Consider the following 27057-nt stretch of genomic DNA (forward strand, 5'->3'; position numbering starts at 1 on the left):
ACTGGGACTCCCCTGCTGGAATCTCCCTCCCTCTCCCTCTCTATGTATCTCACGCACACACACACAACACAACACTCGCCACAAGGCTGCCCTCTACAGCATCTCACACGCGTTCTGTTGCTCGCCCGTTGTGGTTTCTGTCATCTGCCCATTAGTTTAATTCACTTTAATGTTTTGCCAGGTGTACCGAGGTTGCGCGCTCACCACAGGGGGAATACTGTACGTGATTACAACCGAGCCGTCCACAGTGTACAGGTACACGATAGAGGGGATAACGTTTAGTGCAAGATAAAGTCCGGCAAAGTCTGATTAAATGATGATCCGTGAGTCTCCAGTGAGGCAGATGACAGCTCAGGACTGCGCTACAGTTGTGGTTTAGTTGCCTGATATCAGAAACTGTCCCTGAATCTGGAGGTGTACATTTTCACACTTGTGTACCTCTTGCCTGATGGGAGAGGGGAGAAGGGGCTGGGGGCGAGACTCACCCTTGATTATGCCGGAGCAGGGTGAAGTGTAGATGGAGTCAATGGGTATCGCCCTGTGTGTGAAAATGCCATGACAATGGTGAATTGGCAGAAGTGTCCTCTAGCAGTGAGGAAGCTTCGATTCCAACATACAGGATCTACAGGAGGTGTTGCCTCAACAAGACAGCCAGTATCAAAGACCCATACCACCCTGGTCACCCTCGCTTCTCACTGCTGCCATCAGGTAAAGGGCACAGGAGCCCGAGAACCATGACCAGCAGGTTCAAGAACAGCCCCTTGCCCATCAACCATCAGTCTCTCAAACCACCCTGCACAATACGAACCACAGATAGGCACAAGATGCTGGAGTAACTCAGCGGGACAGGTAACATCTCTGGATAGAAGTAGTGGGCAACGTTTCGGGTCGAGACCCTTCTTCGGGCTCCTAGTTACAAATGGGGGTAGGGCGAACAAGAGCGGAGCTGCGGGATATCGAGGAGACCCTAGTGAGAGCTTCATTCATAATGGATTCTATTTGCTAGCTTCTGCTGCCCTCAGGTGGATATTGACAGAATTGCAAACATTCTTTTTTTGTGTGGGCAGTTTACAACCCAGCTGTATGAACACTGATTTCTCTACTTTCAAGTAACCCCTACAGCCACCACCCCCCCCCCCCCTTTTTCCCCTCAGCCACGCTAGTCATCCTACTAGTTCCACTGTTCACATCCCTGTCTCCCTTCGCTATCACCTCTTCCCCAGCCAACAATGGGCCATTATGGGCTCCACCGTTCCTTGGTCATTTGTGACTTAAAGTTTTATTCCCCAAAATGTTGCATTTGACATGCTTAGCTCAAGGACTTCATAGAATTGCCAAGCACATACGTAGCTTGTTTCCAAATGTCGATCGCCTAGTTTCAAATGTCAAGAAAATCTTCCTCAAAGCACCGTCACGTGTGCAGTTGTTCAAGGACATGGCACCCGAGATTCTGCTACCTCCTCAGCCCGTTTTGACTAGGTGGGGTACATGGCTCTCTGCTGTACTCTACTATGCTGCAAATTTTGAAAAGATAAAAGAAATTGTCAACTGTTTTGAAGAAGAATCTGCTGCAGTCAGGATCGTCAGTGACATCATGCAGAAAAAGTCCCCCCACCGCGATCTTGTGTTTATTGCTTCCAATTTTGCAAACTTCCCACAAGCTATCACTTCCCTTGAGAAATGTGGTGAAACATTAGTGAATAACCTGCAGGTTTTCAACAAAGTAACTGACGATATTCGTAAAGTTCCTGGCGATGTAGGTAAAGGCATACAAGGAAACTGTGAGAGTGTGATTTTAGCTAAAAAAGATCTTGAAGAAATAGAAAACATAGCTAGAGTTCTCAAAGGTAGTTGTAATGCCACAAGATATCGACATGAATATAGAGTCTGTAGCTTGTTTCGGGTATGCACCAGTGACCTCAGCTGAGGTAAAAATAAGTTTATCACAACTGAAGCATATTGTGTCTGTCAGACGGCATAGTTTAACACCAGATAATTTGAAAAGAATGCTAGTAATTATGCAACCAGGCAACTTTGGTCATTTAATGTAGTATACCTTTATATTATTATTTTTAACCATATTTTGGTGGTGGAAATAAAAACCTCGTTATGCCTTTTTTTGTCAATAAATTGCCTTTTTAAAATGTTATTATGCCTTTTTGCCTGCCTATTTCAGAGATTTTTAGTGCCTAAACATCCTGGCTCTAGTGATTAGAGACATGCCAAACTTCCTTTGTCTTCCGAAGATGTAGAGGTGTGTGTGCTTTATTGCAGTAGCTTCAATGTGGTTGGTATTCCTCTTTAATCTTTACACCCATGAAGCTGTCTCACAGGCTTCAGTATCTTGGTGTCCAGTGGCGGCATGTGCTCCTTCCCCACCGTGCCTTGCAGGGGCTGCGTTTCTCCTCCCCTCACCCCGTAACATGGAGCTCCCCCTGAACTCATCCCGATTGTGTACAGCCATGACGTAGAGTCACAGCACAGTAACACTGAGATCCTGTTCCCATCTCCCCAGCACCCAGCTCTGCATGTGATTCAAATCCTTATTTTTAAATGTTGTGAGAGTGCTTCCTCTCTGACATTCTCGGGCAGTGCGTACCAGGCACGTGCCATCAGGGTAGGCAAGGAACGCACTGCCTACCCTTGACTAAAATTATAAAATGATAATTATTAAAAAATAAATGGTAAAGGCACGGGAGAATTATGCCTAACTAAGAGCTCGATCTCTTGGGTAGGCATAGTTCTCTGTGCCTTTCATGCGCAGTACATGTAATACGGGAAAGCGAGTGCAGCCCTACCTACCTCATTGTAGACCTTGCACTTTTTTTAATCTGCATTTTCTCTGTAACTGTAACACTATAATGCTGTATAACTATATTATTTTACACTTAGCACTACTGGGTGTACCTGTGTATGGTTTGATGTACTGATGTACATAGTACGATTTGACTGGGTAGCACACAAATAAAGATTTTAACTGCACCTCATGACATGTGACAATAATAAACTGATAAATAATAGGGGTGATGTTGGCAGATTGTAAGAATGTATTGTACCGACAAGCTTATTATATTTATAGTATGAATAAAATTTATTTTTGAAATAAAGTTTCATGAGTCAGTTCTACTATTATGCTGTATACAAAGTTAAAGTATTATTGATCAGAAGACATTAAATTCCAACCAATGCTTTTTTTTGTAGACAAAACGTGTCAGTATGCTTATCAATGAAATATTAAGCAACCATGTTTTGCATCAATTTACCCAAAGTTAGGGGCACTTTAACTTGCATCACAATAACTGAACTCTAAGCCTATACAAATAAATGTTCTAATTCATTCTCTTACATTACCCGTGCAGTTCCGGTTGCCCCATTACAGGAAGGGTGTGGAGGCTTTGGAGAGGGTGCAGAGAGGTTGACCACAATGCCGTCTGGATTAGAGGGTACTAACTATGAGAAGGGGTTGAGTAAACTTGGATTGTTTTCTCTGAAACACCAGAGGTTGAAGGGAGACCCGATAGAAATATACACACAATTATGAGAGGCATAGATAGGGTAGACCGTCATAGAGTATTTGCTCCTGGGTGGAAATGTCCAAGTTTAGAGGGCAAAGCTTTGAGGTGAGCGGAGGAAAGTTTAAAGGAGGTGTGCGGGTGTCAGAGATTATGGGAAGAATGGGGTTAGGATGGAGAAATAGATCAGTCATGACTGAATGGCAGAGTAGACTTGATGGGCCGACTGGCCTAATTCTACTATCATCTATGACCTTATGCAGGGGACAGGTGATGGGGTAATAGGTGCCTGGAATATGCTGCCAGGTGTGGTGGTGGAAGCAGGGCTGATAGTGACGTTTAATGCAGGGAATGGAGGGCTATGGATCACGTGCAGGCAGAGATTAGTTAAACACGACATCATGTTCGGTACAGAGTTTGTGCTGAAGAGCCTGTTCCTGTGCGGTGCTGTTCTCTGTTTGAGCGATTACCCAAGCACAATCTAGGTAATAGTAGGTAATAGATGCTGCTGCACCCGCTGAGTTTCTCCAGCACTTTTGTCTACCTAGGTACCGATACGCTGTAACATCACAAGAAAAGCACTGACTGCAACGACCCACTCTGCAGCAGATCCAAGCCCACCTTGACAAGAAAAGGCAGAGCATTAAGGTAGTTTCTTTTTTTTTTTTATTGTTGATTTATACTGTATGAATACAAATACAAAGTTTCTAGAAAGCTACAAAATGTCTACCACTTTAATTAGGAAGGCCTTAAAATGTGTCAAACATTTGCTGTAAAGGACACACAAAGTTGTGTTTCCTAGTGATGATCAAATAATTGCACTTTAACTGTCATGGATAATTAGGTTATCACACATTGGTACCAAGAAAGCTAAGATACATCCTTTATACAAAGCACCTGTAAAAGATTTTTCTGCACACAAAACCCTATAAATTTCATATAACTATCCATAGTAAAGATGAGTTTACATCAAAGCCAACATTTTTTAAACAGTTATAACCAAAAATAAGGTACCGGTACCTGCACATTAACAACAATACAAAACATAATACAGCTCGCAAGTTTGGCATAATCTCCTTCTTTGTAAGTTTTCTTGGGGTCACTCTGAAAGATTGATAGGGACGTGCTTTGCAAGGAGGTACGTGGCAAGTGCTTGTTTAAAAAAAACGACTAACTCATTTGCTGGATTTGAGCAAAATAGTGTTTCAGGAACAAAGGATAAAACACTGATTGCAAAACATTTGAAGGCAGTGCTGCGATTAGTTACTGAAAATAACCCATCCTTGCGGAAGTTTTTAAAGTGGCTTGCATTTCTATAGCATCTTTCACGTCCCTTTCAGTTTATTCCAAGGTACTTTAAGGCCAATGAAGGGCTGTCACTTTTGTAATGCCGCACGGAAGCCAGTATGCACACAGGCAGCAACACAAGATTGACCAGATTATGTCTCTTTTAGAGAAACGTGATTCAGGGATACAAAATGTTGGCTGGGGCAATGGCGTGTAAAGTTTTGACAGTAACAGCAACAACTCACTATTTTTCAGGGAACATGAGATAAAGCGATAAAGGGGGGAAAAAAAGAAATTTCTATCAAATTTGCCAGCTGTAGGTGATATCAAAACTAATCACTGAGCATTGTTTAAATCAATTAAAGCCACAATACCATTTCATACACATTACAACACAGAAAATAAGCACGTTAAATTCAATGAGTTATTTTATAAATGTGAGCTGACACACACAAAAATAAACATTTGTTTATGCAGAAGGTACTTGCAGACAGAGGAAACAAAATGAAAGGCTACTTTAGGTTTGAAGGATACAGAACTCCTTGATTCAGGCACATATGTATTCCCCTGGCTAATCTTCACTTGAGCAAGTCACAGGCCACAATGCCATTCAGGCCACAACAAAACTATTTGCCAATAAGGAGATAACGGCAAATTTAATCCAAGAGTACTCCACCGCAAATTTAAAAACAAAACAATGACAACTCCAACAGCCAACTGTGCCTCCCACCGCACAGGGTCACAAAAGCAAATCTCCTACACTCACAGTTACTGTTCCTCCTTGCAGAGTAACCAAATCTATATATTAGCATTTCTAGAATTATATTTAACAATTCTTAACATCCCCTAGTGCACCAAAACGGCCCCACTGTGACTGCAAGGTGCACAGGTCATCCACTTTACCCACATCCTTCGACTTGGATGTCATCTACTTACGCTGTGCATTTAAGCGTGCACCTGTGTACGTGTGCCTGCTAACTGCGTGTGTACATGTATGTGTAAGCATGTAGCAGTGGGTTTTATACTCCTGTGGACATGTTTAGAAAGTGCCCTTTTTTTGTTTGAAGTGGTGGATGCATCTGAAATAAAAATGTCATTTTGGACATTAAAAATAGAGAACTCCAAAAATGTATTTAGAGTAATGATTTTTTTTGATTTTTTAAAAAGCTCTATAATTCATCAAGAGTCAAGAGGGTTTTTTTTTGTCATATGTCCCAAAGTGAAACAATGTAATTCTTAAAGGAAGCAGGAACAAGGTTAAAAGGAGTAAGTCATACAAACAGAGGCAGGACTCTCAATTCTCTCTCTCTCTCTATCTCTCTCAAGACGACTCATAAATAAAGACCTCCAAAGCCGTTGCTAGTCACACACATCAATGAACCTGAAGCATTGCGGAGAAGTTGCTGAGACACTGGGAATCTCTGCAGCTCTCACCACATCCTTCAGCACATGAATGGATTCTCAACGCTCATGAACCTTTCGACAACAACAACAACTTTCGTTCATAAAGTGCCTTTACATATCCCAAAGGGCTTCACCGACAACCATCAAAAAAAGATGTGATGCTAAACCACCTGGAAGGAAGAATTGGGGAGGGTGACTTGTAGTTAGGTCAGCTTGCAAGGAGCAGCTCAAAGTAGGAAAGGACAGGGCGAATTCCAGATCCAAGCGTCTCCAGGACTGTAGGCAGGCCTGTCAATTGGCAGAGAAAGATGGTAGGCTTGGAACATGATGATTTTACAGGCAATAGCAATGGGGTGGGAAGCAAGACCAAAGAGGAACAATGAGGATGATTTTTAAAGATTGAGGCATCACACACACACACACACACACACACACCTGGATAAAGTGAATGAGGAGAGGATGCTTCCACCAGTGGGAGTCTAGGACCAGAGGCCACAGCATCAGAGTAAAATGACGCACCTCTAGAAAGGAGATGAGAAGATTGACAGATTCTTGATTAGTAAGGGTGTCAGAGGTTATGGGGAGGAGAATGAGGTTGAGAGGGAAAGATAGATCAGTCATGATTGAATGGCGGAATAGACTTGATGGGCCGAATGGCCTAATTCTGCTCCTATAACTTATGAACACACACACAAGCGCGCGCGCACACACACACACACACACACACACAGGACCCAGTGTAGGCAGCAAGTACAGCAGTAAAGGGCGGAAGGGACTTGATGTGGATTATGGAACATTATGTTTCCATTAGTAGATACAAGAACCTGCAGATACTGGTAGACAAGAAAAGGCACACAGTGCCTCAGCGGGTCAGGCAGCATCTTTGGAAAACATTCAGATCGGGATCTTTCTTCAGACAGATTCTCTGAATCAGTCACTCATCCATGTTCGCTGGAGGTGCTGCCTGACCCGTTGAATGTCTCCAGCCCTTTGTGTTCTCCTCATGTTCCCATTGGCTGATTGTATCCAACTCTGTAAAAAGCAAGTTTTCTTTGGCCAAGAAAGAACTGCAGATGCTGGAAAAATCGAAGGTAGACAAAAGTGCTGGAGAAAACTCAGCGGGTGAGGCCGCATCTACAGAGCGAAGGAATAGGTGACGTTTCGGGTCTCGACCGTTCAGTCAGTCTGAAGAAGGGTCTCGACCTGAAACGTCACCTATTCCTTTGCTCCATAGATGCTGCCTCACCCGCTGAGTTTTTCCAGCATTTTTGTCTACCTTCGATTTTTCTTTGGTAACTTCTCGAGCGCACCTTCTCGTCCCTCAATGGGATTCCGTCCAAAGACGGCTGAGACACAGAGTCCAAGGCACCTATCAGTCAGAGCGTTCCCTATTCTGACACGGATGCACCCCCAATAAAACAGGAGGCGCACGTTTCAGTCAAATATCCATAAAACGAGGAACCCTCAATGCAGGCAGACCCGCGGTCTGGACGGCCAGTGAAAGAAGATCCAGCGAGAGCGTTCATCAAGGCATACTAGAAGAGGAGAGGCTTTGATACCAATCACCTTTCAAAGGGCTGGCATAGACAAGATGAGCCGAACAGCCTCTTCCTGTCATTGAGTCATGAAATGAACCGCCACAGATCACCCGTACTGCAGATGTTGAGTGCATAGGGAAGGAGAACTATTTCTTCAATGGAGGGAACATTAGGTTTGATTTAAGAATTGTTCCAGCTACATATTTGCTGCTCGCTGCACATTGTCCAACCAGAAGACAATGTGATGGTAGATTGCAGGCTGCATCGGCAAATCAACTCCAAAAATCCACTGGAACCAGCACTGGAGGGATCAATGACTATTGAGAATGTGGGGACACTAAAAGCTGAAGTAACTCAGCGGGACAGGCAGCATCTCTGGAGAGAAGGAATGGGTGGCGTTTTGGGTCGAGACCCTTCTTCAGACTGGTTAGGGATAAGGGAAACAAGAAATATAGACCGTGATGTGGAGAGATAAAGAACAATGAATAAAAAATAAGCATTAAGTAACGATGATAAAGGCCATTGTTAGCTGTTTGTAGGGTGAAAACATGAAGCTAGTGCTACTTGGTTGGGGGAGGGGGAGGGGGAGGGGGAGGGGGAGGGGAGGGGAGAGGGAGAGGGAGAGGGGGAGGGGGAGGAGGAGAGATCTGAAGTGAGAGAAATCAATATTCATACCACTAGGCTGTAAGCTGCCTAAGCGAAATATGAGATGCTTTTTGTGCCTACCTTCGGTTTAAACCAGCATCTGCAGTTCCTTCCTACACATTGAGAATGGGGGAACGGATGGTGCGAGTTGAATACCATGATGCTTTCCTCCCAGCTCAGGACTATGTCCGATTCAATCATTAACTGAGCAGCGGCAATCTTTAGACAAGAGAGATGGCAGGCGGATATGATGAGTAGCATTACCAAACTGTCTGATGTGATGATCAGAATAGATTGTCAGAACATCACGGAGCGTTATAAATAATAACGCAGTCTCTTAAGGAAACCAATTGTAATTCCACAAGTCTCTCCTTCACCCAAAGTTTGGCTCGAATGTGAAACTCAAGACCATCAGGAATTGTTGAGCCAAGTCAAATCCATTCAAGGCGAAAGTTGAGAGGGAGGAGGAGGTTAGATCAGGTTTGCAGGTTGAAGTGGGTGGAAAATCTTGTTGAACGCTCAAACGTTTTGCTGATGCCCGTGTCTTAGTCTTCATATAAATGTCAAGACACCAGAATCTTCTGCAACAGAGGTCACGTAACCTTGGCAATGGATCATATCTGGGTAAGACGAGTGGAATGATCTTGTGAGCATCTTTGCACAACAGGAAGGAGACAACCGGTGCCTCATGATATCCCAAAGAAACGAAAGAAGGCAACGCCAAGACTGGAGTCTACATCACCGTCTATGAGGGTAACTGAGGCAAGTTAGGAGTTGTGTTTCAGGGGCACCTCCTCGGTGGAGAGAATTTTGGATTATAGGAGATGGGATTTAAGAGAAGTCTTCAGAGTTACAAAGTTCTTAACAAAAAAGTCCACAGGGAATTCTAGATAAATGTTTTCTTCCTGAACTCACTCGTATACGGGCTTCTATTTAAGAAGAAAGTGCAAGAAAAGACCAAGAGCGGCTAATGGGGGAAGGGGAGTGGGAATCGGGAACAACAAGCAGAAAGGAGAATTGTATGGAGCATCAACACCAGTAGGAACAAGATGACTCGGTCCATTTCTCGTCTGCTCATTCTATATAATCCTGTACAAAACAAACCCAACATTTAATTTGAGCCACCACATCGGAGGCTCACATGATGCACTTCTTAAATGTATAATTTAATCAGTCTTCACTAATCTAAAAACCACAGGCACTGTATGCAAGTACGTTGGATGCTGACAGTATAGTCAAGGTTACTGTTTAGCCAACAACTGTTCACGATTTCTCATACAATAGTCAAACCCCACCAAGATTCAAACACTATAACATCCGCTAAAAAAATAAACAATTATAATAATTTTTTATCTTTTTTTGTTTCCGCTATACATTGTGTAACCTCAGTTGTATCTTAGAATCTGTCTCAGCTTCTCCGAACATACTTCAAAAATGCCACCTTCAAAACTTCAATTTGTTTGCAGTACTCAGTAAAAGGCATAAAAGGTGATCACTTTTATTTTGTTTTATTTGGTTTCCGATCTGCATACAATTTACATTTCATTTGACTGAACAGATCTTTTCTAGGCTGGAATATCAAAAAACAAAGGCACTTGCGTGCTGGAGTGCAGGAGATTATATGGAGATTGTTATTTGGTCATTAGTTGTTAAAGGCAGGTGTTTAAAAGGCTGGCTACTCTTGCGTTCTATGCTCATTCCAATCCAAACTCCGAAACAGGATCCTTGTTTGACCAAATTGGACGTGATTGGTTTTATCACTGGTTGGTGTACAATTTAACACACTTTACCAAAAAGAATATTCCTCAAAATACTTTTCACAAAGTGTGTTCAGATTCATTGTTTGCAACACGTGCGTGTCAGGAACAATCATGAGATAAAGCATTGTTCTCAAAGCACGGTATTATCCAATTAAAATATGCAGATCTGCAGATGAATTGTAACTTTCTATAGTACGCTATTAAGGCACTGAATTAAATGTACGCTTTGGCAGCACTGAATTAAAATTACATCTGAAAAAAAGTCACTGATAACTTCCAGCTTAGCAAAGAACTCACAGCCTCAGTAACATCTTATTTGGGTTTCAATAATTTCTTACAATGAACAGTGATCACAATATATTTTTTTTCTTTGTACACGTTTAAGTGTGTAGAGACAAATACTTTAAAACCATGGCATTTTCTCCTCAAATCCCCAAAATTGAACATCGAGTAACTGTGCCACTGCAGATTATTTCAACGTACAGAAATTCAAACTTAAAAGTCATAGAGATGACACAGGGTAAGCTGGTTTTGTTACACGACAGCGAGCTCACCTGTCAAGTAACATGGGGGAACCACAGCTGTTACACACACAAGTACCAAAGTTGAAACACGCACGCACACACACACACATATACACACACGCGCACGTATATCAAAAAACAGGCAAGACCCCTTGTGAGAGTACACTGCGTCTCAGAGAGAACCAAGAGGTCAGGATATGGAGGCACCAATAAGTCCCTTGTTTGTTTGCTGATGGATTCTAGCTGGCAGTTTCTTTCAATCCATCAAACCACACACTGCTGTTTTCACCCACTCAAGGACACTAACCACACTGGTTCAGTTACCAGCCTCTTCAAGCAAGCGTCATTTACAAACCTACGCCGGGACCAGATCTGCGCGTACTGAATAATCTCCCTTAGTTTTTCTAAACATGCACTTTCTTCCGATGCTAAAAAATACACTTTTCTTTTTCTCCAAAAAGTAAATTTCCAAACACTATTACAAAATAGAATTATAGAAACATACGAAAGTCATTGCTGTTTCTTAACTCACAGTACTCTTATAATAAATTCTTGTGATATGATCGTAGTTTTAATTTGGTATCATCTTTCCCCACAGAACTGAAACAGTACAGCTGGCACATACACAACTAACAAATGACCTGGAAATGTTCACTGGGAACCTAGCTGAGATTTCTACATGGACAAGAAAGGGTTAATTATTGAATATTACTGTGAAAAGTCAGCAGGGGATTTTAAGTGCGGCAGTATTTTGTTTCTGCCTTGTAATCTCATGACTGGGACAAACGTTTTAGAAATTAATTTCCTTTGTATTAAATAACCAGTTCGCCACACATCCCTACTATTGTCTCACAACGAGAAACTTATAAAGCAAATAATCCTTTCTACAATTGAGTTTAATTGTAAATAAAAGCACGTGTTGGCATCGCTGGATAGTACCAATTCAACTGGCCTAATCCCATTTTAGTCCTAAATACTCCAAAATACTTCCATTGTGGGTCTGCACTCATTCACGTTGTGACAAGTTCCCATTCATCTAAACCTGGTGAGCATGCTTTTTGCCGCAGGATTTCCTAAAACTGTTCGGCTAAATGTTGCAAGGAACTGTTGTATATACAACCGGTGTTGTATATTTTTTTTTTAAAGGAGTGTGTGTGTGTGTGTTTTAAAAAAAAGAATAATGAAACCTGAAAACAAATAGACCTGGTGACCACAAAATCACTGACATTCTTCTCACCAGCATCGCGATAAATGCTGACCTGAAGTCTTGAACTACATCCTGATGCCATCTCCTGCATATTCACATGTTGATAAATATATACCTGTGAATATACCATCTTTGGAAAAAAAAACTCTTTAAATAAATTATCTTTACAAAGGCAGGCAGTCACTCCACAGTTAAATGCATTGTGTCTACAATCATTATGTTCCTGTCTTATGTTTCGTTTTGTTTTCTGTTGACACAGAAAAGCTTGTGCTGAATAGACTATGCTCCCATAATTATTAGAACAAAATTTAGACGTGATAGTCCCATTTTTTTCCAATGCAGTAACTCAAACAGGTAATTTGTTTACTTTTTTTAAAATCTTGAAGCACAGATAATTCAATATAAAAACCTATCAATATGGTACCATAATTCACAGCTCTTTATGTATATACACACACGCGCACACACGCACTCACACACACACACACACACACACGAAAAGGCTACCTACATCAGAAATTCAGACAGGTTATGGTGTATCAATTGATTTGAGGCACTGCCACATGTATGAGGTTTTTAGTCTATTCAATTACAGCTGTGTTTTTCGTTCTCCAGAGAGGGAATGAAGTTTCCATGGTTATTCCTTCATGAGCCTGTAGGTGTGATGCTGCGCTCCATGTTCACTGGTCGAAACTTCAAACACACAAGCCATGCACAGAAGCGTCTCCTGTGTGTCCCTGTTTGTTACCACCTGGAGGCAACAAAATAAAATCCTGAGCGATCTCTCCCACAACTAAGAAAACAAGTTTCATTTAAGAGTTTAAAAAAGGGCTGCGTCAGAGCATTAATAGAACGAGCATTGACATTCGGACACATTGGGATGGAGGCACAAGAGACTGCAGATGCTGGAATCTTGGGTGATTAAAAAAAAATACTGAGTGCTGGAGGAACTCAGCAGGTCATGCAGCATCTGTTGAAGGAGATAGACGGATGATGTTTCGGGTCAGGATGCTTCTTTGGACAAATTGGGATTGTGACCAAAATGAGAACTTTAATCCCAATGCTCGCTCTATATACTTTATTGTTTTAAATAGTCGTTAACACGACTCGTGCCGTTTCTGTGATCTCAAATTCTTGCACGTCAGGCCAGTGATCTCCCCCCCTTATTCTATCAGTCTGAAGAAGGGTCCCAACCCAAAACATCACCTGTCCATTCCCTCCACAGTTGCTGCCTGACCCGCTGAGTTTCTCCCAGCACTTTTTGTTTAGCTCAAGATTCCAGTCTGCAGTCTCTTGTGTTCCTCTCCTCTTAACAAACCCATGCTGACTGCCATGGACCGACTGACATTATCAAGATACAGAGAGATATTGTTTCTTCATTCTTCCCAGTGATTTCCCAACATCAGTAGCAAGTTGACCAGCCTGTGATAAGTTAATCCCTTTTTCCTATCTGAAACCATGGTACTACATGAATCCTCAACAAGATCCAGACTACAGCCAAATAATGATACCCAAGTAATTTCTTTTTCACCTCTAGCCTTTGTCATTTATTCCATTAATCTGCCAACCATCCCCCTCACCTGTATCCACCTATCATTCTCCAGGCTTTGTCCTACCCCCATCTCTCTTTTCCAACTTGCTCCCCTCTACTCCAACCAGTCTAGGCGGCACGAAGGCACAGCGGTAGAGTTGCTGCCTTACAGCCCCAGAGACCCAGGTTCAATCCAGCCCACGGGTGCTGTCTGTATGGAGTTTGTACATTCTGTCACGACCTGCGTGGGTTTTTCCGGTTCTCTCCCACGCTGCAAAGATGTACAGGTTTGTAGGTTAATTGGCTTTGGTAAAATTGTAAATTGTCCTGAGTGTGTGTGTGTGTGTGCGCAGGATAGTGTAAGTGTGCAGGGATCGCTGGTTGGCGCAGACTAGGTGGGCCGAAGGGCCTGTTTCCACATTGTATCTCTAAATTAAACTAAAGGGTCCTGACCCTGGAACATCACCCATCCATTCCTGTCCACAGATGCTGCCTCATCCACCGAGTTCCTCCCAGCACTTTGTGTTTTGCTGAATTCCAAATGTTCCTGGGAAGGTTTTACTTGAAGATAGCTGTCCGATTAAATAGCGCAACACTCAATTAATTCGGGTTTCAGATGAAAGGAGAGACTCACCAATAAAATAGTGAAATTCTCCAATACGCTGTTCATCATGTACTTTTCCGGCAAGTGTTTGAGCTTGTGAATGAAGTTGATCATATATTCGCACATCGGGGAGCGGTTTATTCTGTATACAAAACGTCCATTCTCAAACCGTGCATACTCAGTCTGGGAGAAAGATATTAGGAAAAATGTATTATTACTGTTTGATAAATTGAATAATAATGTCCTGAATAAAGTGAATGGAACAAAACCAAATCAATAGAACATTTGGCCATAGTGTATGCTTTACGGAACCCCCCCCCCCCAAATGGTATGGAGAAGATATTGGAATCTCCTCATCACCTCTGGCAGCATGTCCCGTGCACACACCACTCTCAGGAGAAAAACAAAACTTGCCCTGCACATTTCCCTTAAACTTTGCCTCTTTCACCTCAGTCTTTGACATTTCCACCCTGGGTAAAAACTTCTGTTTGTCTACCAAGTCTATGCCTCTCATCATTTAACCTACTTCTGTCAGGAGTATAGAGGAGTGTTCTTTAAAACTTGACAAGTTTGGTATTGAAGTCTGAAGAAGGGTTCCGACCCGAAACGCCACCTATTGCTTTTTCTCCAGAGATGTTGCCTGAACCGCTGAGTTACACCAGCATTTTGTGTCTAAACTCGGGACTGAACTCGGAGTTGAGTTTACCAGATATGGCCACAAGAGGGAGGGAGAACTCCGGAAATACAGAATGTAATAGACTTGCATGATCCTTGGAGTGACGTTACAATAGGGAAGAGAATGATATTGCAGGGTGGATTGCTCCTTAAACCACAACAAAAGGATTGCTGGCTATCCGATACTCAAACTCCTCCCTGCTCCTCCTCCTAATATTTGATTCAATCCAAAACATTGACTATTCCTTTTCACTCTCCAGAAGCTGACCTCCCCAATTAGGTCCCACCAGCAGTTTGCTACATTGCTCCTCCTATTATCAAATACCTATCTATGCTGGATAAGACTAGAGGCCATAGCTTTAAGGTGAGTTTAAAGGAGATGTGCGGTAAAAGGTTGTTTTTTTTTTACACAGAGGGCGAGTGAGCGCCTGGAACGCACTGGTGGTGGAAGCATATACGATAGTGGAATTTAAGAGGCTATTGGATGGACACGTGGATATGTAGGGAACGGAGGGATACAGATCACGTGCAGGCAGAGGGGATTAGTTGATCTTGGCGTAGTCTTTTGCATGGACATAATGGGCCAAAGAGCCTGTTCTTGCACTCTACTGTTCTGTGTTTGAAACCCATTTTCAAGCACTCTGTCCATTTCCTTCTGGTCCTCAGCATTCAAGTGCCCATCCAAATATCTGTTGCACATTGCAAGTCTCTGCCTCCTCCACCCCTTCAGGCTGAGTGTTCCAGATTACAAACTCCCCCTAGGTGAAAAATTCCCCTCGTCCCCTACCCCTCGAGGTGTACAACATTGTGGTGAGTAAAGACAGGGTGGAGAGTAGGAAAGTACAAGAGGCTGCAAATAGCATTGTCAAGAGGAAAATAAAACAGACTGCTGGAGGAACTCAGTGGGTAGAGCAGCACCTGTGGAGGCCCAGCGATGGTCAACGTTATGGGTCGAGACCCCGCATTAGGACTGAGAGTTGGAAACTTTTCAGAGGTGTAAAAACTAGATCGTAGTTTAAGAGTAAGGAGAAAGAAGTTTAAGGATGACCCGAGGAAGATTTTCTTTACTCAGAGGGCGGTTATAATGGGCCAAATTGCCTCATGTTTTAGGTCAAATTCTATGAGCAAAAAACAAACTGCTGGAGGGACTGAGTGGAAAGAAATGGCCAGATGACCAATCTCTTCGGAAAGAAGGCTTTCTGACCAGCTCAGCAAAATGAAGACTCAAGAAACTGCAGATGCTGGAATCTTAAGCAAAACAACCCAACAAAATAGTAGGTCTTTCGGCTTGAAAGGCCGAATGGCCTAGACCTGCACCTATTGTCTATTGTCTAAAATACTGAAGGAACAACAGGTCAGGCAGCATCTGTGGAGAGGAATGGACAGACAACGTTTCAGACTGATGGGGGTATGGGGAGAAATCTGGAAGATATGTTATGGTGGGGGGGAGAGCAAAACCAGGCATAGTAGCCAGCAGGTACACAAAAAAGCTGGAGAAACTCAGCGGGTGCAGCAGCATCTATGGAACGAAGGAAAAAGGCAACGTTTCGGGGCGAAACCCTTCTTCAGACAGTAGTAGCCAGCAGTTTGCTTCTTGTTTAGAGTCAGAGACATTTAACACGGAAAAGGTCCTTTGGCCCAATTCATCTATGCTGACCATGATGCCCCATCTAACCTTGTCCCATTGGCCTGGGTTTGGCACATGTCCCTCTTTCATATCCATGAACGTGTGCAAATGTCTGTTAATGTTGTCATTGTCCTTGGCTCAACCACAGCTCGTTCTATATACCCACCACCCTCTTGCCCCTCATGTTCCTATTAAATCTTTCTCCTCTCACCTTAATCATATGGCCTCTAGTTCTTGACACCCCTACCCTGGGAAAAAGACTGCGTACAATAAACTTATCTGTTCAAAAAATAAATAAATTATGAATGTAATTGAAGTCAGTGTTCAAATTGTCTCGAACTGCTCCATTAAAGCACACACCACATTGACAAAATAATTCTGGATGAGTCTAATCCACCTGCAACCCAAGATTATGCTCAAGTCTCACCTCCACTTTCTCCACCACTTGTTTCCCAAATGAGCAAACTTTCGTTGAGCAAGTGATTGTCATGTTTTCTGAGCTCTCGTACTGACTTGTGACACCATAGAACGCTCCAGCATCATCTTGAATATTGCAATTCAGGTCAGCCTAATGAACGCATGAATTAACAGAATGCATAAATTAATATAATGAACAAATTAACATAACGTGTGAATCAACATTTAAAAAACATAATCAAACAGGTTCGACAACAGGCCGAGTAAACAAAAACCAAGCTTCTGCGAGTAACTGCTGTAGAACGGTCCTGACACCAAATGTCACATATACATGTTCTCTACAGATGCTGCCTCAACTCTTCCTCACACCGTTGGAGCAGGGGGGGGGAGATACCTGGTCGGCATGGTGGAGTAAGGGGGATAAATCTGAAAAAGTAAGGTGAGGGTGGGACAAAGCCTGGCGAGTGAGTGGTGGATACAGGAGGGGTTGAATGGTAGTTGGAATCAGTGACAAAGCAGAGTTCAAAGGTTTATGTTATAGGAGCAGAATTAGGCTATTCGGCCAATCAAGTCTGCCATTCAATCATGGCTGATCTATCTTTCCCTCTCAACCTCATTCTCCTGCCTTCTCCCCATAAGCCCTGACACCCAAGGGAGCCACATAGGTATCAGATAAAGAGAAGTAGTGAAATGTGAAGCTGGGGCGGAGGGATATGGGTAGAAGGATATGTTCGAACTAGGGAAGGGTGGAGGACAGGGGAAAGGTAGGAGATGAAGTTGGATAATTCAATGTTCGTATTGCTGGGATGTAAGCTACCCAAGTGGAATACGAGGTGCTTTTCCTCCAGTTTGCTTGTGGACTCACTCTGGGCAAAGGTTAGAAAAGTCAGAATGTGAAGGGGAGTTTTTTTTGTTTTTTTTTAATTTTATTTATTAGAAGTACAATACAATACCTTTTTACAGGTCCCCAAAATTATGTTAACATATTCCATTCTCTGTACAGCTTGCATTTTTTTTAAATTTTTTTTTTAAAGAGAAAAGAAAGAGGAGAAAAAGCTAAAGAAGTAGTAAAGAAGGAAAGATAGACTAGTGTGCGTGAGTAAGAAGCAGAAACAAGAAATAGTGAGGAAAAGAAATAAGTGAAGAAGGAAAAAAAAGCAGGAGGAAGTTTGTCCAATCGCCACAAGGAGATGATTTTTTATATTCTAAATCATCTTTCATCCATACCCAAAACTATTAGTTTTTACAATACCGTTGCACCACATGACTCCAAAAAATCAATAAATGGATTAAGAATTGGGTGGAGTTAAAAAGATTAGCAACCGTGACCTCAAACAGGCCTTTGTGGACTGAGATCAAGTGTTCACCTAATCCATGCTTATTCTCATCAATACAGAGGCAGCCAGTATCACAAACCGTAAGTGTCAGCAGTCCTTGAAAACAAGTCCTCTTTCAACTTTGGTTACTTATGCATTCCAGATTTAGTTGGGCTTTCTTAATCACTCTCCTTTCCCCCCAGAGATGCTGCCTGATCCGCTGAGTTACTCCAGCACTTTGTGTCTATCTTTAATCACCGTTATCGCAGGAGTGCCTTCAGCTCGCCCTGCATAACCGCTAGAATTCCCTCCTTGTACCTCTCCATTGCCTGATATAGCTCTCCAGTCCGTTCAGCCCAACTCAACATGCCAAGCAACGTGTCTCCCTGAGCTGCTCCTGTTTGCCAGCGTTTGGCCCATATCTCTCTGAACCACTCCTATTCATCAACCTGTCCAAAAGCCTTTTAAACCTTGTAATTGTACCCACCACCACTGCTACCTCTGGCAACTCACACAATATGCCCTCTCAATGGCCTGGTGTTAAAATCTTTGCTTAATTATAGCCTTGTGAAGCATCTTACATTGCAATATAAACACAAGTTTTCCATTTCCGCTGCAGCTAAATTTACATGCTTAAAAATTAGTGGTGTTCCAGTATGTTTGACACCCCAAGTGCTATGTATACATATCCCCAAGTGCTATGTACACATATCCTGTGCAGGGCGATGACACAAGAAACTGCAGATGCTGGAATCTTGAGCAAAACACAAAATGTTGGAAGAACTGAGTGGGTCAGGCAGCATCTGTGTATGAAACGGACAGACGACATTTCGGGTCAGGACCCTTCTTCAGGCTGATTAGGATTTGACGGCACTGGGCGTATACTTGCAGGAGTTTAGAAGGTTGAGGGGGGACCTCATTGACTTACAGAATAATGAAAGGCATAGACAGAGTGGATGTGGAAAGGATGTTTCCGCTGGTGGGAGAGTCTAGGACCAGAGGTCATAGCCTCAGAATTAAAGGATGGTCTTTTAGAAAGGAGGTGAGGAGGACCATCTTTAGTCAGAGGGTAGTTAATCTGTGGAACTCGTTGCCGCAAAGAGCTGTGGTGACCGAGTCAGTGGATATTTTTAAGGCAGTGTTAGATAAATTCTTGATTAGAACGGGTGTCAGGGGTTATGGGGAGAAGGCAGGAAAATGGGATTAGGAGGCAGACATCAGCCATGATTGAATGGCGAGGTGGTTTCGAGCAGACTACAGGATGCCAGTCTGAAATATCCTTTGTACCTTGTAAGTTTTTAATGTTGTGGTTTGCAGGAATAAATCATCTGAGGAGAACATCACCTCTTTCCAAGGGGAACTGAACATTTATAACAGAGAAGAGTTGCAGACAAAAAGGAGAATTGCAACCATCAATAGCACATAACCATCAGTAGGTAGAGCAGCACCAAGTCTCTCCGGCAGATCGATTTGGTCTTGGTTTAGTTTTGTCACGTGCACTGAGATGTAGTGAAGAACTTTGTTTGTGCGCTATCCTGTCAAATCATATGAGGCACGGGTACTATCAAACCATGCAGATCTTTGGCTCTCGATTCTAGCATCTGCAGCATCTCCGCAGAACTAATGACAGCTCATTGAGAGCTGCCTCAGCACAATGGGCCAAATGGCCCCCTCCAATTATGTACCGTTCCAGATGAGAAGTTCACACATTGATTGGAGATGAACCCTGCTGAATGGACGACTTGCCCATTAAATCTGCTGAAAGTCATGAAACCTCCTCACCATCTGTTCAGTATGGGCACCATCATCTAAAGATACACTGCAGTTTTAAGGTGGCGGATCACTGCCCTCTTTAAGGGTGGTAAAGAAAGCTTTTGGGGGTGGTAAAGAAAGCTTTTGGTGTGCTGGCCCTTATAAATCAGAGCATTGAGTATAGAAGTTGGGATGTAATGTTAAAATTGTACAAGGCATTGGTGAGGCCAATTCTGGAGCATGGTGTACAATTTTGGTCGCCTAATTATAGGAAGGATGTCAACAAAATAGAGAGAGTACAGAGGGGATTTACTAGAATGTTGCCTGGGTTTCAGCAACTAAGTTACAGAGAAAGGTTGAACAAGTTAGGTCTTTATTTTTTGGAGCGCAGAAGGTTAAGGGGGGGAACTTGATAGAGGTCTTTAAAATGATGAGAGGGATAGACAGAGTTGACGTGGATAAGCTTTTCCCATTGAGAGTAGGGAAGATTCAAACAAGAGGACATGACTTGAGAATTAAGGGACAGAAATTTAGGGGTAACATGAGGGGGAACTTCTTTACTCAGAGAGTGGTGGTTGTGTGGAATGAGCTTCCAGTGGAAGTGATGGAGGCAGGTTCGATTTTATAATTTAAAAATAAATTGGATAGGTATATGGACGGGAAAGGAATGGAGGGTTATGGTCTGAGTGCAGGTAGATGGGACTAGGGGAGAATAAGTGTTCGGCACGGACTAGAAGGGACGAGTTGGCCTGTTTCCGTGCTGTAATTGTTATATGGTTATATGGTTATAACTAGGGATGGTAAACAAATGTTGGCCTTAACAGTGATGTCCACATGTCAAATGAATAAAATCTTGAGAGGTTTTGGAGCCAGAGTGGGTTCCTTTGGGGAAGGAAGGGTGCAAAACCCGAGATGAGAAGCCAAAACACAAGCAAACTGAATACAATATATTGGGGGGCACACAAGGATGGGTGGATGGCGAGAACACTTTCCACACAATGGCGGAGTGTATAAAATCATGAAGGGAACAGATTGGGTAGATGCACAGAGTCTCTTCCGCAGAGTAGGGGAATCGACAACCAGAGGACACAGGTTAAGGTCAAGGGGGAAAGATTCAATAGGAATCTCACGGGTAACTTTTTTTACACAAAGGGTGGTGAGCTGCCGGAGGAGGTAGTTGAGGCAGGGACTATCGCAACTTTAAGAAACAAATAGACAGGTACATAGCCAGGACAGGTTTAGAGGGATGTGGGGCAAACGCAGGCAGATGGGACTAGTGTAGATGGGACATGTTGGGCGGTGTGGGCAAGTTGAACCATGGGGACTGTTTCCACGCTGTGTGACTCTATGAGTTAGAAAACCAGAGGGTGTAAGTTTATGGCAAGGGACAGAGAGGTGAAGGGGACCCGAGGAAGACGTTTTTTTAAAACCAGAAGTGGTTCGGATCTGGAAGGCACTGCCTAAGATGGGGGGGGGGGGGAGGGGGGAGGGGGGCAGAGACGCTCAACCTTCAATGATCTAATTATCTAGGTAAGTACTGATTTGTCAAGATATAGAAGGTGATAGACAAAATGCTGATAAATGGGATGAGTATAGATGGGGGTGTTATAGTCATTATGCACTAGGGACAGGTGTGCTGCATGACTTTAGACTTGAGATACTGCGCATAAACAGGCCCTTCGGCCCACCGCGCCAACCACAGATCACCCCGTAAACGTGTACGTCTTTGGTGTGTGTGTGGAGGAAACCGGAGCACCCGGAGAAAACCCATGGAGAAAAACACAGGGAGAATGTACAAACTCCGTAGAGACTCCTGAAACTCCTGAAGTCAGGATGGAACCCGGGTCTCTGGCACGGGAAGGCAGCAGCTCTACAGCTCCGCCACTGTGCTGCTCTATATAACCACCATTGTGCAGCCCTAGACTATATAACCTACTTTAAGGAAGACATCCATCTCAGACTCCACCCAATAAGGCTTGGGCCATTTACCTGAAGCTGGAGTGCATCATAGCCCTCCGGGGAAAGACCTGTGCAAGTATCTGAACACATACACTCTGAGGACCCTGTGTGCAGCTCATAATAACCACCCTCAAGTTGGCCTTCAAGGCACACAACAACCTAACTTGGAAGCGTATCACCGTTCCTTCAATGCCACTGGGTCAAAGTTGTGGAAATCCTTCTCCAGCACTTTTAAAAGACATTTGGACAGATACATGGAAAGGAAAGGGTTAAGAGGAAAACGAGTCAAAATGAAGGCAAATTGGACTTGCACAATATACCACCTCCGTTGGCATGGACCAGGTGGGCCAAAGGGTCTGTCTCTGTGCTGCACAGCTCTATGGCCTTGTGTCAAAGATATTACCTTTGTACCCATGGCTTGTTCTATTAGACAAGATGTTGATTATATTAGAAGAGCTCTAACCTTGGTCTACTTTGAATCGATTGCAACAATACAAAGATTACTCATTACGATGGATATCTTTTCCAATAAACTGTGCAAGCTTCACGTCTGAATGGTTCAGATCAGTAAAAACTATATTTCAGTGGAGAATTACTCATGTGTTTCTGCACAATAAGTTAATTGCAAATCCCAGAGAGACTAAACACCAGTTTTATTAACCATTTATATCACAGAGATCATAGAGTGGTACAGCATGGAAACAGGCCCTTCGGCCCACCAAGTCTGTGCCAAACCATTAACCACCCATTTACTTCATCCCATTTTATTTTCCCCAGGTTTCGAACAATTCCCCCAGATTCTTACCACATCGCTATAATATGGGCCATTAACAGAGGCCAGCTAACCATCCAACCTACGCATCTTTGGGATGTGGGAGAAAACCAGAGCACCAGTGTAAACACACGCAGTCACAGGGAGAACGCAAAAACGCCACACAGACAGCATCCAAGAGCAGGATCCAACCCAGGTGTCTGGCGTTGTGTGGCAGAGGCTCCACCAAATGTACCACTGTGCAACCCTGTGAAATATTGAGCATGCGTATAGAAGCTAGATATTCACACATGCAACATAGACATAGTGACTGTGTGAAGTTGGGTCCACATGCCAAGCTAGTCTGCAAATCTTAGAGATTTGTTTTGCATACTGGGCTATGACATTCACATCCTAGATAGGGTTATGCTCATGCACTGCAGAAACAGCCCTTCAGCACACCACGTCCATGCTGACCATCAAGAACCCATCTACAGATGCTCCCCGATTTACGATGCTTCGACTTACGATATCTCGACTTAATGATGGTGCAAACGCTCGTCAACGGCAGCGAGCCGCAGCTCACTTCCGGTCACGCGATCGCATTGTATTAAATGCGTTTTCGACTAGTGATATTTTCGATTTACGATGGGTTTATCGGAATGTAACCTCATCGTAAGTCGAGGAGCAGCTGTATTCTAATCCCATTCATGAAGCACCTGGGCTGTCACCTTAATTCCTTGGCCAAGCGCACACCTAGATACTTTTAAACGTTGTAGACTATCTGTCTCCATCACTGCCTCAGGCAGTGCATTCCAGATTACAAGCAATCTCTCGGGAAAAAATGTTTCCTCAAATCCTTTCTAATACTCTCACCTGAAATCTATGACCTGTCCCACTTGGCCGTCATTCGCGCACCATTTACGTGGCCTGCTAGAGTGTGGGTAGCGCGGGGTGGGTGCATGGAGTGGTGTGGTGTGGACTTCGTCCTGTACGAAATCTTCACGCGCCACCGGCCTGTCGCGTAACTGACGGCCAAAGTGGGACAGGCCCAAGACCCTGGTGCGGCGCAACGTCTCACCTCCAACAGCAGCAGAAGCAGGCAAACGATCGCCGATCTCGGCCTGGGGCTCACGGCCGTTGCGGATCCGGATCCGCCCCCATTCCTACTCCCAGAGCGGGGCCAGGACGATTGGAGACAGACACAAAATGCTGGAGTAACTCAGCGGGACCAGCAGCATCTCTGGAGAGAAGCAATGGGTGACGCTTCGGGTCAAGGCCCTTCTTTAAACTGAAGAAGAGTCTCGACCCAAAACATCATCCATTCCTTCTCTCCAGAGATGCTGCCGGTCCCGCTGAGTTACTCCAGAATTTTGTGTTTATCTTCAAATGACGTCACGTGCTCCAGGCGGCTATGCGGACACATGTTGACACGCGCGACCGGCCTGTCGTGTAAATGACGGCCAAGTGGGACAGGCCCTTAAGTTATAGATTCTTCCATTATGGGGAAAAGTTTTCTCTGTGACTGTAATAGTATAATGCTGCAACATTAGAAACTGCACTGGTATTTTTTGCCTTGCACACCTTGTGGTCCTTGGATATGGCATGAATGCATTCAAGTATGGTTTGATTTGATTTGACTGGACAGCACACAAACAAAAGCTTTTCACTGCATCTCCATACATGTAACAATAATAAACCAATACCTGTTTCTCACTCTGCCTCCTATCTATGCTCTGTATATATATTTATTACATTATAGTGTTATTAGATTATAGAGTTTTGTATACTTCTATCAGATCTCTCTAGATATTCACTATTAACGATACCATAAAACAAACTCCTCACAACCTTGGAATCTTATTTTTTTCTCAGGGATACAGTGGAGCAGCTGTAGAGCACGAGGCCCAGGTGTGATCCTGACTACAGGTGCTGTCTGTATGGAGTTTGCACGTTCTCCGTGGACTGTGTGGGTTTTGTCCGGGTGCTCTAGGTTCCTCCCACAAAGATGTCCAGATTTGTAGGTTAATTGGCTTCTGTAAATTGTCCCTATTGTGTAGGATAGAACCAGTTTATGAGTGATTGCTGGTCGAAGGGCCCATTTCCACACTGTATCTCTAAATTAAACTAAAACCTTTGGCCTACCAATATGTGGCCGTGTCCTATGTCCTCTTGTTCTCGATTCCCCTTACTCGGGGCAAAAGATTCTGTGCAGTTACCCGATGTAATCCTCTCAATCTCTTGTGCACCTCGAAAAGATCATTCTTCTGCGCTCCAAAAAAAATAAAGGACCAGCCTGCTCAACCTCCCCCTATAGCTCAGGCCCTCTAATCTTGGCAGAAGATATACACAAATATCAGTGTTAAGACAGAGAGAAACCTTTTCTCTTGGCAGAGGAGTCAATAACCAGAGGGAACAGGTATAACGTAAGGGACACAGAGGTTCGATGGGATTTGGTGAAGAATGTTTGGTGGTTGAAATCTGGAGTGCACTGCCAAAGAAGGATTTTGGGATCAGATAGTCTCACATTCCAACAAGTTGTTGAACACTTGAAACACCGTGACATAGAAGACAGGGTCAGTGCAGGAAAATAGGATTCGTATAGATAGGTACTTGATGGCCAACACAAGTGCCTATCTCTGGGCTGTAAGTGAGGATAATGCGAAGAGTTGTGGGCTCTGCTATGGCTATCTGAGAATGTTGAAAGGATCACGGTTTTCAGTTGCATTTGAAGGAACCGAAGAATGTACGAGAAAGGGTTAGAAACAGGAGCAGAAATAGGCCATGCACCATTCTCAAGGCTATTCCACTGTTCAACGAGATAACTTCAGCATTCAAAAATGGCTATCACTCCCAATGATCCATGACACCAGGGTAGAGAATTCCCTCAAATCCAAACTGCTCCTCCGCTCTGCCTTAAATTATCCTTTGCACTGGTTCTGATCTTATGTTTCACTCTCCAGCCAGCAAGGATGATGACAAAAAGGTTTTCTACCACAAAATCTTGAGACAATCAGTCAAACACCAAATGGAAGTTGGTCCAGGCAAAAACTAAAACAACAATGAGTGTAGAGTGACCAAATATTCAAGTTCAAAACCATCATCTCCCATGTCACTTGGCCAAAACTCCTGAATGTGTCACGTTTGAAGAAATCTCAGCCACCAGATGGAGCCCTTGGCCAGCAGGAAGTTACTGGGAGACTGGGAGCGCTCACAAGGCTGGGGAAATCCTCACTTCCTGCAAGGCCCAAAGTGAAACATTCTTGGTCCAGAACCTACAAAGATTACCAATTCTCCCACAATTAGGGTTGCCAACTTTCTCACTCCCAAATAAGGGACAAAAGGTCAAAATACGGGACAACTTCCCGACGGCAATTCGTTGACCGACTCGGCCATGGCTGGGTGAATGATGAGTTGACCCGGGTGCTGGATTGCACACAAAGCCCAGCCGGCGGGCCAGCTGAGGAGTTTTGGCCCACGCAAAGTCCGGCACCCCATCCAACTCATGAACCGATGATCGGCCATGAGGAGGGGTGGTGGTGTCGGCGGTAAGCGAAGATCCGAAGGTCGGACCGCTGGCCAGGTTGCCGACCGACAAGGCCACGGGCGAGGCGCTGCTGCTGCACTCCATGGGCTGCACTACGTCGGGACGTGTGGGGTGGGGTCAGACTTGGCGCTCTGACCCGACAGTCCCCTCGACCCGAGTAGCAGCAGTCAAACACGGGACAAGGGCAGTCCCGTACGGGACAAACCAATTTAGCCCAATATACGGGATGTCTCGGCTAATACGGGACAGTTGGCAACCCTACCCATAATCATCCTGTAAACTACCATGATTACAAGATTAGCCTCTCGAACATTGTTGCAAACAAAAGGCATAGGAAGAAATAAATCATGGAAACAATATAAAATTCTTTATACGTTTCATTTAATTACAATAATAATCTGAATAGTCAAGGGTTGACTATCAGACCATGCTATCTGAAGAGCTCGGTCGAAACAGAAACGGGTTAGAAATTTGGAAAATTGTGAGCAATTTTGGGCCCCATATCTGAGGAAGAATGTGCTGGCATTGGAGAGGGTCTAGAGGTGGTCTACGAGTGGTCTACACTGTATGATGAGTATTTGATGGCTCTGGGCCTGGAGTTGCTGACGTTTAGACGGATGAGGGGGGATCTCATTAAAACATACTGAATAATTAAAGGCCTTAATAGAGTGGATGTGGAGAGGATGTTTCCAGGAGTGGGAGAGTCTCGGACCAGAGGGCACAGCCTCAGAGTAAAAGGATGTACCTTTGGAATGGAAATGAGGAGGAATGTTTTTAGCCGGAGGTGGAGGCCAAGCATTATCAAGGACCAATCTCACCCCAGTCACCCCCTCTTTTCCCCTCTCCCATCAGGCGAGTAGTACAGAAGCTTGAAAATGCACACCACCATATGAAGGGGACAGTTTCTTCCCAGCTGTTATCAGGCAACTAAATGGTTCTCTCATCAGCTAGAGTGTGGTCCTGACCTCCTATCATCCTCATTAGAGACTTTTAAACGGTCT

At 43.8% G+C, this 27057-nt stretch overlaps 1 protein-coding gene across 10 annotated transcripts in view; it reads right to left on the reverse strand.

The window, feature by feature from the left end:
- Nucleotides 1-9740: 9740 nt before the first annotated feature.
- Nucleotides 9741-27057, reverse strand: part of tead1 (TEA domain transcription factor 1) — a 174269-nt gene continuing 156952 nt past the window's right edge. For all 10 annotated transcript variants that reach the window (XM_033038855.1, XM_033038853.1, XM_033038852.1 and 7 more), the window contains 3 exons: nucleotides 16742-16882; nucleotides 14043-14195; nucleotides 9741-12628 (listed from right to left, as the gene is read on the reverse strand). In XM_033038855.1, coding sequence (XP_032894746.1) covers nucleotides 12515-12628; nucleotides 14043-14195; nucleotides 16742-16882 — 408 coding nt within the window. In that variant the 3' untranslated portion in view covers nucleotides 9741-12514. The remainder of the gene's footprint in view (nucleotides 12629-14042; nucleotides 14196-16741; nucleotides 16883-27057) is intronic.

This window comes from Amblyraja radiata, chromosome 20 (assembly GCF_010909765.2).
Source record: "Amblyraja radiata isolate CabotCenter1 chromosome 20, sAmbRad1.1.pri, whole genome shotgun sequence".
Classification (NCBI taxonomy): Eukaryota; Metazoa; Chordata; class Chondrichthyes; order Rajiformes; family Rajidae; genus Amblyraja; species Amblyraja radiata.